At 43.9% G+C, this 14,459-nt stretch overlaps 1 protein-coding gene across 11 annotated transcripts in view; it reads left to right on the forward strand.

Moving 5' to 3' along the window:
• The first annotated feature begins 1,209 nt into the window (after window positions 1-1,209).
• The window catches only part of Synrg (synergin gamma), an 89,735-nt gene continuing 76,485 nt past the window's right edge, over window positions 1,210-14,459 (forward strand). For 4 of the 11 annotated variants that reach the window (XM_040749355.1, XM_040749356.1, XM_040749359.1 and 1 more), the window contains exons 1-3: window positions 1,214-1,313; window positions 10,083-10,123; window positions 13,951-14,072. In XM_040749355.1, the coding sequence (XP_040605289.1) occupies window positions 1,243-1,313; window positions 10,083-10,123; window positions 13,951-14,072 (234 nt within the window). In that variant the 5' untranslated portion in view covers window positions 1,214-1,242. Of the gene's footprint in view, window positions 1,314-10,082; window positions 10,124-13,950; window positions 14,073-14,459 lie in introns of all 11 variants that reach the window. The other 7 variants (XM_040749353.1, XM_040749357.1, XM_040749361.1 and 4 more) reach the window with 5 other exon arrangements.

The raw sequence follows: 14,459 nt of genomic DNA on the forward strand, positions 1-14,459 counted from the left end.
ACACAGGGCTTGCTAGCAGCACCACTCTTACAATTAATGGCAGTGAGGAAGTACAGGAACACCTTGTGTGGTGTAAGGCCATGATCCTGAAGTATCTGAACAGAACTAAGATGGGGAATGTCGTGGAAGGCTGCAGGATAGGGATGCTAAGGGATCACCTTGGCAATTCCTAATCTACTTCCTTATTTGCTCTTTATTCTCCACTAAGCAACCTCCTAATCTATACAGTAGCTACAAAACCTACATTAGCATGGTTTATAAAGGGTTACTGGTGAACTTAAACCCCTATATATCAGTCAGGACTCTGCTACACAAATAAAGCTTTGTTCAAGGAAGAATAAGACTGAAAATAGAGTCAAGACCAAACAATAAAAAGAAGAAAAGAGGGCCCATTGAGTCCTGGTCTTGGTGGTTGTAGCTCTGAGATCTGAGCATATTACATGAAGTTTCAAGATTATTTTTTCTCATTTGTAAAATAGCAGTAGTAACTTATAGGGAAACCAGACTTTTAAATGCACATAAAATTCCTGTCTGGTGGTTTATGTTTAGTAACCTATTATAATTTGTCAGTGGAAGCTGTAAGGCAAACCGTGGCAGGGACTGATTGTAATTAATCTGTTAAGAACTTGAGAAAGTTTTTTCTCAACATACTTTACTTCTAGGTAGCTTGATTAGGAGCTAAAGTGTCAAGGTAAAAACATACTCTGCACAGGTTTAGCATAATTGTGCTTACTGCACCTTGCCGAGAAAGGGAAAACACTACATGACGCAATGGCAGAATCAAACACAAGAGTGGTGCACCTTGGAGGATGTCCCCTTCGTGTGTATGGGATTTATGTGCTCTTGGTTGGTTTACTAGAGTAAAATTTAAATACCGCCATTGCCTGTGATGGATGCTGAAAAGGTTGCCAGGGAAAACAGCTGTAAAGCCGTCAAAAGGCCGTCCAGGATCCATCTATTGTGTAAGAACAGCAAAAGAGCACCTGTGTACCGTCATCCAGTTCAAAAATCTGCATCAGTGCAGACCTGCATTTGCAAAGGGACTCCGTCTGTCTCGCGAAGCCCACAGTGCTTGAATCCCGCAGCGCGCGACGAGGTCGCGCCGCTCGTGCCCGACGGCTCTGGAATCACGTGGATGCTCGGCCCCGCCCCGTCATCGGCCCCGGCTTGGTGGGGCGGTGTCTGCCCCGGAAGTGCCTGTCTTCGGCTGACAGCTGCTGGCGCGGCGGCCGCCCGAGCAAGATGGCGCTGCGGCCCGGAGCCGGAGCCAGCGGCGCGGCAGGGGCGGGCGCGGGGCCCGGCGGGGCAGGCAGGTGGGTCGGCGGGGCGGGGCGGGACGGGGGCACGGGACCCGCAAGTGGGTCGGCGCGATGGGCAGGTGTGGCCGGGCTCAGGGGCGGCGGTTGCGGGGCGCGGGCGTCCTGGGGACCCGCGGGGTGTGCGCTCCTGTGCAGGCGCCGCCGCCGCACCTGTCGCGGGGCCTCGAGAGCCGGTGTTTCCCTGCCAGGCTTTCTGGGCTTGAGCTACTGTTGGAGCGAAGGCTGTGACAATCTGGTCACAAAGCTGGAGCAACCGTTTTGAGAGTGCCTGTAGAGTATTATTGTTTTTTCCTCTTTATAAAGCATCCTGTCGTGTCCTTTTTTTTCACGTACAAATAGGAAGATTTGAAAATCTTTGAATTAGTAATTGTCTTGAGATAGAGCTTGTCTTGTAGATTAGCTCAACACTTGCTTGTCTCCTTCTTAAAAAGGCATTTTGAAACAAAGAATTCACCGAGCAAAATCGGTGTGCTCTTTTTACAAAAGCTTCCAGACTTTATTGAGCTCTTGAGAAAAAAAAAATCTGCCCTTTGTTATAGTTCAGATAATTATTACCCTGTGCTTCCTGTATCCAAAATGGCAAAGGGGCATTTGTAACAAGTTCATTATTATTTAGCGAAATGTTTGATTCCAGAAAGTCTGCACCCCATTTCTATCATGACTCAGTCTGAGTTTGTTTAATTAGCTGACATACAGAACACACATTCCGAGGTAAAATTAGCTTTTCATTTTTAAATATCCCAAGTTATCTTTGGAAATAGAAGTGTTGGGAGTTTTTTTCACGTGTATTTTAATTTTGGAGTCACTTACACTCCAAACGTGTAAAGGACTTTAAAGTTACTACCTCTTACAAGTGCATATATGTGATATACATACACACATGTGCGCTAGGAAAAAAGCAGTCACTTGAATAAACCAATGTATGTGACTGGGTTTTCCACTTCCTCTATATATCTTTGTTTTGCTTCCTCCTTTGTTTCTGTTACTGTTTCATTAGGGTTTTTTTGTTAGTGGTTAGTATAAATCATTTTTGCATGCAGAATATGAATATACATGATGACAATTCCTAAAATGTTCCTAAATGGCATTAGTCTAATCAAATTTATGATTAATAATGGAACCAGTTCTAGGGATTTTGAAAGAATTTTATATTTTAGGCACAAATGTTTTCTTTATTCAAAAAAGAAAAGAAAAGGAAGAACCACAGGCGCAGAAAGTTAAGTGCATTCGTGGGTCTGGTTTATAGTACTTTAACGTCACTGGTGCAAGCAGGTGTGCTAGCACATGCCTAAGATACCAGTTCTAGGGCCAGGCGGTGGTGGCGCACGCCTTTAATCCCAGCACTCGGGAGGCAGAGGCAGGCGGATCTCTGTGAGTTCGAGGCCAGCCTGGTCTACAAAGTGAGTTCCAGGACAGCCTCCAAAGCTACAGAGAAACTCTGTCTCAAAAAACCAAAAAAAAAAAAAAAAAAAGAGCACTTAGGCTCTGGCCAGCATCCAGAAAGGGGGAAAAAACAGAAGAGAAGAAAAAGAAATAATTACACTCTTCTGAGTCAGGTCCCAGAAAAGTGGATACCTCATAGGGACTGCACCTGGAACTCACCCTTTTCGAGTTCCAGCACAGCCTCCAAAACAATACAGAGAAACCCTGTCTCGAAAAACAAAACAAAAAAAACAAACAAACAAAAAAAAAGATACCAGCTCTAAGGCATGCAGGCAAGAGAATCAGGAGTCCAAAGATATCCTTAACTACATGAGAGTTTGAGGTCATCCTGGGCACCCTGATATCCTGTCTTAGGGAAAAGAAGGACAACAAACGTGCAGGCCAGTCCAACAGGTACCAAATAGGGGACAGAAAAGTGGTTACACTGGTCCTTTGAAAGGCATGTGTTGTTACATTTATTAGATACTTTCTTAGGCTGAATATACATATTCAGGAATATTTGGATTTGGGGAAAGCAATGCTAAGGGCTAAAGTTATCTGATAAGAAACTAACATAGTAGCTTAGTATACTTAAAGAAAAACAAAAACCAGCACACTCTATCTCAGCCTTCAGTAGAAAAAAAACTACAAACTAGAACTGATTTTGTAGTCTTTCTTCTGCCTTAGATACTATTTCTTGAGTACTTTCTTTTAGCTACTTAGTTTTCTAAAAAGCTAATCAAAGGCAGCCACATGCAAACAACGGCTTTTAACCAATACACTGGACTATTCTAGAGTGAATACATAAGACATACAAATGACAAAATTTACCTTTGACCAAGTAAAGCAGCAGAGTTGAAAAAAAATCTGGATTAGTCTAATGACCCTGCTTGTGCTCATTAAATGCCTGTGTGTGTAAAGTACTGTTTTGAAAATGTTCTTTGTTTTTTGAGACAATGTCTTATTAATTTAACTCAGGCTCAACATAGAGCCTAAGGTAGCCTCAAACTTGTGTCTACCTCAATCTCACTAGTGCTAGGGTCGCGGGTGACACCACAGTGAGCTAAGCATTATTATTCTTGATGCTCTAATGGGTTCAAAAGACTCAGTGGTCAGACTGTGCACAAACAACCTGAGCGCCCTTTGTCTCCCTGCTCTCTTAGAAGCTTTGTGAATGCTTGGTGTCTCCATCATCTGCAGTTTCTTGCCTATCCTGGCATATTTTTTTAATGTAAATATTTGTGGGTTCCACCAAAATGGGCAGTAGTGAAGTTGATTTTCAGCTGCACCCAGCAGGGTGGGAGGGAGAAAAAGGAATTGTGGTGTGGGGATGGGGTGGGGGAATAGCAAACACTGCAGGAGCAACAAGCAAACCCATCTGCGTTGCCAGACAGGCTGCTACTGGACGCAAAGAAGCGTTTCATGAGATGGAAGGAAAGGAATGCCGGATCAGAGAAGGCCATGAGGGTAAACTAAGGCAGACTCCGACTGCTAAAGGAATCATGCCCTTTTAAGCCCAGCTGTGCATCTTCTGACAGGCTCTTTACCGAATGGCCTTCGGAGGATGCCTTTCACCAGTGCTGTATTAGATTAGAGACCAGAGCCTGAGGCTGAGAAGATCCACTGAGAAGACTGTATTTAAGAGTCCCGGCCTGAGACATGAAAGCTGGTAGCAAGTGTGGGTTGGTAGCAGAGTCTCGTAACAAGCAGAACTCCAGGTCGAAGACTTGGCAGCTCAGTTAGCATTTGTCCCTTCAAGTCTAATTCTTGGAAGCTTTGCTGTCATTCACACCCTGTGCCCCGCCCCATCCCTGTCCTTCCCTCAAGCTTACTTAACTGCTGTCTAGCCACTCTGAAAATTAGTTGTCAGGTCCTGGCTGGGGTGGGATTGGGGTTTACTGCCAAGCTTCATGACCTCAGTTCAATCCCAGAGACGCACATGGTACATGGCGATGACTGACTCCCCCGAGTTGTCCTCTGTCCTCCACATGAGCACCCGCCCCCGACACACACCCAATAAGTAAATGTAACGAAAAAGAATGTTAGGGTGCTGGAGACATGGCTATGCTGTGGGCACTTGCTGCTCTTCCAGAAGACCTGAATTTTATTCCCAGCGCTCACATAGGGGAGAAGGCTCATAACTGCCTCTAACTCCAGCTTCAGGGGCTCTGATGCCCTCTACTGGCCTCTTCAGGTATCCACACACGGAATCACACAGGAAAAGAAAAGTAGTTATCTAAATATTTCAGTCATAAAAATACAGGAGTCAATAAGCAACTTTGCATTGTTAAATTTTTACTAGAATAAGCCATGTTTATCAATACAGTTACGTTATTCTTATGTGAGCTTAGTTTTTCAAGTAGCTTTTATTTATAAGTATTCTTTTAAGATCGTTTTTTAGATTTATTATCTTGTGTGAATTTTTGCCTATATGTGTGCACCAGAGGTCAGAAAAAGGTGACATATCCCCTGGAAATGTAGTTATAGGTGACTATGAGCCACCATGTGGATGCTGGGAAATGAACCTAGGTCCTCCACAAGACAGCTCACTATCCACCTTCCCCACCCTGTGATACGTCCTCTATCTTGTCTCTGTGGTCACCTTAGACGGGACCTTGACAAACACTGGGTCCTGTGTCCTCACTGGACGGGGGGGAAAGTAGACAGGTAGGGTAATAGGAGGGCTGAAACTGGTAAAAGAGAATACAGTTCACTCCAAGTTTTTACTGAGCTGCTCTGACAGGTTTGCAAGGTCTTGATAGGTTGACTACTTACCTGCATCCTTTCTACTAACTTTATCCATCTTGGTGTGTGAGTGGCAACCAGAGCATTCCTTTAACACAAACAGTTTATCTAGTGCACAGAGCCTGGCATGGCAGCACACATCTATAGTCCTAGTTACTCAGGAGACGAGACAGAAGGATCCCTAGAGCCTAGAAGTTCCATCTTAACAGAAAGATGCGAACCAGTCAACACACAGCTCAGCTATTGTTGCCTCTTGTATGCCATTAAGAAAGAGGGCTTACTCTTGGGGCCTACTTGTTAGCAGCAAGATTCACTCAGTGACCCAGCCCCTCTACAAAAGCCATAAGTAACATACAGCCAGATGGATGTCCAACTAGAATGCTAAACCACCTTGCAGTTAAAAGGAAACAAAACACTAAATTGCTTTAGTGAACCATGAACTCTAAAATTGAGTTTCAGGCATTTTCCTGGAAATGGGAGGACCAGTGTGGTAAAACAAAACAAAAATGCAAGGGCTCTTGAATTTGACATAGTTTCTGGTGCTCTCTAAGTTACACAGAAACTCTCAAGTCTTTGACTCTGAAATTGAGAGCCGTTTCCAGTCAAGAGTTTTCCTTTCTTAGTCTGGAGAGTTGCTGAAGTGGCTAACAGCCCAAACACCCCTACACATAAAGTAATTTCTTGTAATTAAAAAAATCTTCTTGATTTTGTCCCCTTTCCAGCCTCAGCGAATGGACTAGTTCCTCAAAGTAGATCCTGCGTTATCCTTAGTCCCATTCCTTCAAAAACCTTGTTTTCCAGGCAGTAAGGATCTTATGTGCATCCTCCCGAACCTTTCTCCCTGCCGATGCTTCTTCTCCCCGCAAGACCATCATCCCCAAGGCACGGGCTTTTTCCTTAATCTTCATCTACACAAGTTTTGCTGCAGCAGTAGACACTGGCAGCTACTTTCTTGAACTCTGTCCTTAGTTCTGAGATGCTCCCTTGCCTCTCAGTGTTCACTCTCTGTTTCCAGTGTAAGACTCCAAGGTTGCTATGTGTGCCTACTTCCTTGTCTATGTTATGCATTTTGGCTTTTTAAAAAATCTTTATTTAAAAGATTTATCTGGATCTCTGGATTTTTCCAGGTCTTTCTCCAAGACAGGGTTTCTCTAGTAGCTCTGATTGTCCTGGAACTTTGCTCTATAGGCAAGGCTGTCCTCAAGATCTCATAGAGTTCTTTCGGTCTCAGAGCGATCCACCTGCCTCTGCCTCTTGAGTGCTGGGATTAAGGTGTGCGCCCCCATACTCAGCCTGAGTTTCTGACTGCCTGTGGGTTGCTCCTCGAGGTCTCCTCCCCAGCGCCTTCCTCCCCAGGCTGTGCACCGGGTTCCCAAGTCCTCGCATTGTCCCAGCTCAGCGTCCCCTTCAGTGTCCTCTGCTCTCCCGCTGCTGTTCCACACCCTGGCAGCTACCAGGTTCTCTTAAGTCTTCCTTCTTCGTATCTTTTGCCCACTTCCTCTCCATCCCTTCTGCCTTATGTATCACTCTTTTTAAATCACTCCTTAGGAACATTGTGGTAGTTTCTTGGCCAGTTCTTTTTACTTCGTCTTTCCATATGCTGTCATTAAAGTACACTTTGTGACATGTTGTTCTTCCTCTCAAAATGTCTAATGGCAGATGTGTCACATCCAAACTACAGTGGCATACCACTTCATGTCCTTTTGGGTAGCTGTCTTTACTTGTGTGTGTGTATGTATGTATGTGTATATGTATATGTATATGTATATGTATATGGGACTGACAAATGTGTCTCTGGTTAAGAGCACTGGCAGCACTTCCAAAGGTACAATGTTTGATTCCCAGGACTCACATGATGGTTCCCAATCATCTGTAACTCTAGCTTTCCAGAATATCAAACTTTATCCTCTTGCCTTTGCAGGCACCAGGTGTGCATGTAGTGCCCAGACGTACATGCAGGCAAGAGATCTATATCACACACACACACACACACACACACACACACACACACACACAAAGGTGTTGTGTGGGATGTGAAAACAGAGTCCTGTGCCTTGCTGCTAGGAATGTGGACTGGTGCAGCCACCATGGGAAACAGAATTATATGACCTAGCAGTTTCACTGATGGGTACGTATCAGAAAGAACCGAGGGATGACTCAGGCACTCACTCACACAGCAGTGTTCATAGCAGTATTGTTCACATCAGCCAAAAGGTAGAAGGAACCCGTGCGTCCGTGTAGCGATGAGAAGATAAACGGTGTGCTGTGCATATTGAGTTGGATCAAAGCTGTGGAGGGGACTGAGATGCTGATGCATGCTATAGTGTGGATGAACCTGGAACAAGCTTACCTAAGTGAAATAATTCAGGTACTAGCTGGTTCTAGTTAATACTCAGACTTGGACTAGATAAATTCACAAGTGACAAAAAGTAGAATCACGGGGCTGGAGTGTGTTAATGGCACCAGAGTTTCTGTTTGTGCTGAAGGAAAAGTTCAGGACATGGACAGTGGTGGTAATGGTTTAAACATTGGGATGTCCTCATTATCACTGAATTATATACTTTAAATTATTCAAATGGTAACATTCTACAATATGTATATACATACATATATAATATATTCATAATATATGCATAATATATATTATATACATATATATACCAGCTTCTGACATAGAATGTTCAAAATAAAAAATAAAAAATAAACATTTTAAAGACCTATGACTGGGTTTAGTGGCTCATGATTATAGTTCTAGCATTGAGGAGATGGAGGCAGGAGGATTGTTGTGAGTTCAAGGCCAACCTGGACTACATAGTTCTAGGCTAGCCTAGGCTATAACATGAGACCCATGAGACCTGTGAGATCCTACCCTATTTAAAGAATAAATAGACTATAATATTTTCTTCCTTCCTTCCTTCTTCTTCTTCTTCTTCTTCTTCTTCTTCTTCTTCTTCTTCTTCTTCTTCTTCTCCTTCTCCTCCTCCTCCTCCTCCTCCTCCTCCTCCTCCTCCTCCTCCTCCTCCTCCTCCTCCTCCTCCTCCTTCTTCTTCTTTAAGATGTCTCACTGTGTAGCCTTGGCTTGCCTTGAACTCCCCACCTCATAACGGCTGGGAGAAAAGGTGTGCACCACCAGGCTTAAAATCCTTTCTTACTTCCTCTCTCCCTTTCTCCCTCCCTCCACTGGGGACTGAGCCCAAGTGTCCTACCCCTGAGCTGCACCCTGGCAATCTGGTTATTTTAAAACATATGTTTAGCCACAGATCATCTTTTTTAATGATTTATTTTTTCTTATTTTATGTACATTGGTGTTTGCCTGCATTTTTTTTTTGGTTTTTTGTTTTTGTTTTTTGTTTTTACGAGACAGGGTTTCTCTGTATTGTTTTGGAGGCTGTCGGTCCAGCCTGGCCTCAAACTCACAGAGATCCGCCTGCCTCTGCTTCCTGAGTGCTGGGATTAAAGGCGTGTGCCACCACCGCCTGGCCTTGCCTGAATGTTTATCTGTGTGAAGGTGTCATTTTGAAGTTAAGGACAGTTGTTAGCCACCATGTGGGTGCTAGGAATTGAACCCAGGTCCTCTGGAAGAGCAATCAGTGCACCTAACTGCTGATCCATCTTTCCAGCCCCCACAGATCATCTTGATTGATGTCCTACATCTCAAACCTCAGAACTTTTGCCAAAAGTGTATGTTGTACAACTTTTCTTTTTCCCTTTAACAAGCTTAAAGCCAACTCTGCAGATCCTCCTAAGGTATAGCCTAAAAATTAACCTCGCTTTTCTGAGCTCTTAGTGTTTGGATCTTGCTTAAAATAGTATACTTACTACTGCCTGCACCTGTGCATTCAAGATTGCAAGATGTTTCAGTCCTTCCATATAGTAGATGCTCATTAAATGTTCCCTGAATGGACATGAATCCAGCCCTCTCATTTCATGGCTGGAGAATTTTGAATCCAGGGAGTTCACAAGGTGACAGAGCCAGGAATAGTGTCATGGTCTTCTGTTTTCTATTTCACCCCACAAAAAAATGTTCTCTCCACATTAGCAAGCTGATACTTTGTATCATAGGAAAGGTAGTCTTTGTCTTTATTTTTATTTTATTTTATTTTTTGGCTTTTCGAGACAGGGTTTCTCTTTGTAGCTCTGGCTGTCCTGGCACTTGCTCTGTAGACCAGGCTGGCCTCAAACTCACAGAGATCCATCTGCCTCTGCCTCCCAAGTGCTGGGATTAAAGGTGTGTGCCACCAACGCCCGGCTGTCTTTACTAATATTAATAATTCTGGGGCTAGAAAGATGGCTCAGCAGTTAAGATCATTTGCTGGTTTTGCAAAGAACCTGGATTTAGTTCCCAGCATGCACATGGAAACTCCACAACTTTTTGAAACTCCTGGGGGATCCAGCACCATCTTCTGGGTTTATGGACATTACATGCATACAGTGCACAGGCAAGCACACAGGCAAAGGACACACATACACTCTTTAAATATGCGGAGGCGCCAGCATTGTACTGCTGACGTGATAGCAGGCCCTGTCTGAGTCTTTCGTTCTTGTCTGAAATCTTATACAGATGCAGATACTGATGTATTTGTATTTCTGTTGCAGCTTCATGTTTCCTGTTGCAGGTGGGATGAGGCCCCCTCAAGGTATGTGAGAGCTCACATTTATCTGTCAGTACTGGAGTGGAACCCAGGGTCTCACACTCTGCCCCTAACCCACATCCTCGGGCCCACACTGAAGTTGTTACCCCCTGTTTCTGAGTTAAATGAATAAGTAGAAGATAAATTATATTGCTGCCCAATGAAGTAAATTTATCTTATAGTCTTAACTCTGTATGACACCTCCCAAAATTTCTTTTATTTTTTATTTTATTTTATTTTTGTTTTTTTGAGACAGGGTTTCTCTGTGGCTTTGGAGGCTGTCCTGGAACTTGCTCTGTAGACCAGGCTGGCCTCAAACTCACAGAGATCCACCTGCCTCTGCCTCCTGAGTGCTGGGATTAAAGGCATGCGCCACCAATACCCAGCTTCCAAAATTTCTTTTAAAAATGTTTAATTTGGGAAGTGAAAGGATCACTCCTCAAGTTTCCCAGACTTACTTGTCCATTATATCTATAGGTTATTATTTAACCTCAGAGATGAAGGAAAACTTTTCAGGGCAAGAAATTAAGGACAAGTGATGACACTGAAACAAACTGTAATTCCCATGTCTTCTTCCACCTTCTTTGTGCCAGAGGGCAGGAGCTGGTATCTTGTGCTTCCCAGGATCTCCAGCACCCTGCCTGCATGTGTGGTGGACTCCATGTGATATTTATTGAGTGAATAAGTAAACCTCTTTAGTATCTCGTGTGTGCTTTTCCTGTGTGTCATGGTCTTACTATAATGATGCACATAAAAGAGATCTGATATCCTGATTTAAAAGTCTATAAGTCTCAAGTTAATGCTAATGTACACCTTTAATCCCAGGACTTGGGAAGTGATGGTAAGCCAGTTTCTTAAATTTGAGGTTGGTCTGCAAATTGAGTTCCAGGCCAGCCAGGGCTACATAGTGAGGTACCTGGAGAGGGAGGGAGGGAGGGAGGGAGGGAGGGAGGGAGGGAGGGAGGGAGGGAGGGAGGGAGGGAGGGCAGGCAAGAAGGAAGTCAGGCAAGAAGGCAGGCAGGAAGGAAAGTATGTCTCAGCCATCTTGGGGACATATGCCTATAATTCTAACAATTGAGAGGCTGAGGCAGGGTTGTGAATTTGAGCCAGCCTGGACTATATAGCAAGACCCTATAGAAAATAATAGGAGTTGAGTCTCAGTTTTATCCCTGGAAATGTCTGTATTCAGTACACCCATCTCTTGACTGTAGAACTGGAGCCCACCAGAATCAATTCTAGCCATACCTTGAAGGCACCCGGAGTTGACCCATTCTGCTATAGACAAGAATTGAGGGAAGAGTTTACCTGCACTTGTCTTGCTTCTTTCTGCTCCCTTCTGCGTTCCATGGGCTCCCCCTCACCCCCCTCAGCCTCCAGCTGCTGTTGAAAAGTTACCCTTCTCACAAAGCCAGTGCTGGTTGGCTATGTGAACTCACTGGGGAAACAGAAACTTCTAGGTCACCAGGAGAGAGGAAAGATAAAGGGCACTTAGGGCAAGTGGGAATTAGCTCCCTCTGACTTTGTCTCCATCCGTGGGAGAGGTTGAGTTCAGGCCAAGTTTTCAAGGGTCAGTTGTATGCTTTTCATTGTGTACATGTGTATATGTTTCCTAAGCTAGCTCTGCTCAGGTGTCCCAGATTTACCTCAAATGGTCTAAGGTACCCTGTCCACAGAGTTGTGTTAACTGGCATGTGTGGTTCGTTGCTTTGTATCTTCTTACTCTTCGAGGTAAAAATCCACATACAGGACAAAGAAACTGAACAAGAAAAAGATCCCAAGAATGGCTGATAATTTTTAATTCTAGAATTAGGATTTTTTTCTAACATTGTGTGTATATGTGTGCACATGAATGCATGTAAATGTATAGTGTACCACATGTGTGTTGGAGCCCATGAAGGTCAGAAGAATTGTCATATTCCCTGGAAGTGGAGTTACAGGTGCTTGTGAGTCACCATGTGGGTGCTGGGAATTGAACCCAGGTCCTCTGTTAAGAGCAGCAAGTGCTCATAACCACTAAGCCATCCCCTCCAGTCCCTGAAATTTTGAATTGTTTTGTAGGGGTGTTTTGTTGTTGTTTTTAGTGATTTTAAAAAATTGTTCCTGTGGTGTTAAGTAAGCTAGTGATTTTGTATTGGGCTGTATTTATGACTGTCCTCAGATCAGCTGCATGTAGCCCACAGGTTGGACATGCCTGCTAGAATCAATGAGATTGCAGGGTGTGGTAAAACGCAAAGTTCGAGTATAATTTGTGCTCAAGCTATATTTTTATTCACTGTCATGAACAAGGCATATGGAACTGTTCCTTATGTGTGGTAGACAGTTACTGTTACTAAGCCCCAGAGAGCGACGCATCTGTTCTCTGCTCTTGGACTGGGGAAGTTTTAGAGGTACTAGTGACATGGTACTTTGCCCGTGATTTTCCTGTCCTGTGTCACACATGCTTCACACAGCACTGACTGCTCTGGGTAAACCTCGTTAAGGGAGGGGAAGAAGACTAGCATCTCTTTGACATAAAAAGCATTAAGTGGCTTTGCAGATGAGAAGTGAAGTTGCAGAGCAGAGTTAAGAAAAACCAGGAGTGCCATAACTCCGGCACTCGAGATGTTAGAGGCCAACCTGGCTATATAGTAAGTTCGAGAGAGAGAGAGAGAGAGAGAGAGAGAGAGAGAGAGAGAGAGAGAGAGAGAGAGAGAGAGAGAGAGAGCATAAATACATGCAGAGTGAGCAAATACTCAAGGTACCATGGGTAGTACATAGCGCATTCATTTGGCTTCCAGAGTCATGATCTTAAAGTGTTATTATCCACTGTTACATAGCAGAGGACCCCAAAACTTTACAAAAGAAGCTTTTTCTTTTACAATGTGTCTATGAATCAGGAATCTGAGAGCAGCTTTGCTGGGTGGTTCTGGCTCAGAGCATCTTGTGAGTTGCAGTAAATCTGTCAGGCAGAACTGCAGTCATCTGAAGGGTTCATGGAGGGGAAAGATCTGCTTTCACGATGGCTCATTCAAGGTGGCAGACTCATGCTGCCTCTTTGGAGGAGGCCCCAGATCCCCACATGCGCTTCCTGTGATGCAGAGTGGCTTCCCCTAGAACACATAGTTTAAGAAAGCAACAAGGAAGCTAATGACTAGCCTTAGGAGCCAAGGTATGCTGGCACGCACCTGTGATTACAGCTTTGGGAGATAGAGGCAGGACGATCAGGCTAGCCCTTCAGTCATATCAGATCTTGTCCCCAAAAGAACTAGACTGGGAATTATGTGCTGTTGCCACCACAGTATATTGTTAGCTGTACAAGTTCAGCATGGGAAGAAAGATGCAAGCTTATGAATACCAGTGGGCAGGAATCACTGGGGCCCACAGTGAAGACTGAATACTGTATTTAGGCCACATTTCATATCCACATTTCAAGTTCTGCAGAGCCAGTATTATTACTTTCACTTAATACAGATCCTTTAATACAGTTCCTCATGTTGTGGTGACCCAACCATAAAATTAATTTCGTTGTTGCTTTTATGAATCGTAATATGAATATTTGTGTTTTCTGATGGTTTTAGCTAACCCCTGTGAATGGGCAGTTCCAATACCCCCCAAAGGGGACTGGACCCGTAGGTTAAACACCACTGACTTAACAGATGGAATTTTATAACTTGCTCAAGATCACATAGCTAAATAGGTGATGGAATTCTCATTCAAGCCTGTCTCATCAGGACCATATGCATTCTCCATTGTACTGTACAGCTTTTCAATTAGCAAGTCCTCTGGGTGTTGTGGTTTCAAGGAAATAAACCTTTAGAACATGTTGATTTTAATAAAGTCTTGGTGTTTTCCAGCAGGCCTGATGCCAATGCAGCAGCAAGGATTTCCTATGGTGTCTGTCATGCAGCCCAATATGCAAGGCATGATGGGAATGAATTACAGCTCTCAAATGTCCCAAGGACCCATTGCAATGCAGGTACTTGCTTCTTAGTTGATTGTTGTTAGGCATCTGTATGTCAAGAGCTATGGTTTTAAGAACTCAATGTTGTGTTTAGAAATAGTTTGCATTTTATGGAGTTTTATCTCTCTGTCTATCACCTGTCTGTCTATCTATCATCTATCTACTTTTCAAGGCAGGGTCTCTATGTAGCCCTGGTTATCCTGTAACTCACTTTGTAGACCAGGCTGGCCTCAAACTCACAGAAATCTGCCTGTCTCTGCCTCACAAGTGCTAGAATTAAAGTTGTACACTACCACTGCCCAGAATTATGGAATTTTATTATATCTGGGTTCAGGGAATCCCCATTGCCTTGGCCTTCTGAGTAGGTGGAATTGTAGGTGTATGCCACAGTGCAGTTCAAAC

The sequence above is a fragment of the Mesocricetus auratus genome, unplaced genomic scaffold (genome assembly GCF_017639785.1).
Source record: "Mesocricetus auratus isolate SY011 unplaced genomic scaffold, BCM_Maur_2.0 Super-Scaffold_100007, whole genome shotgun sequence".
In the NCBI taxonomy this organism is placed as follows: domain Eukaryota; kingdom Metazoa; phylum Chordata; class Mammalia; order Rodentia; family Cricetidae; genus Mesocricetus; species Mesocricetus auratus.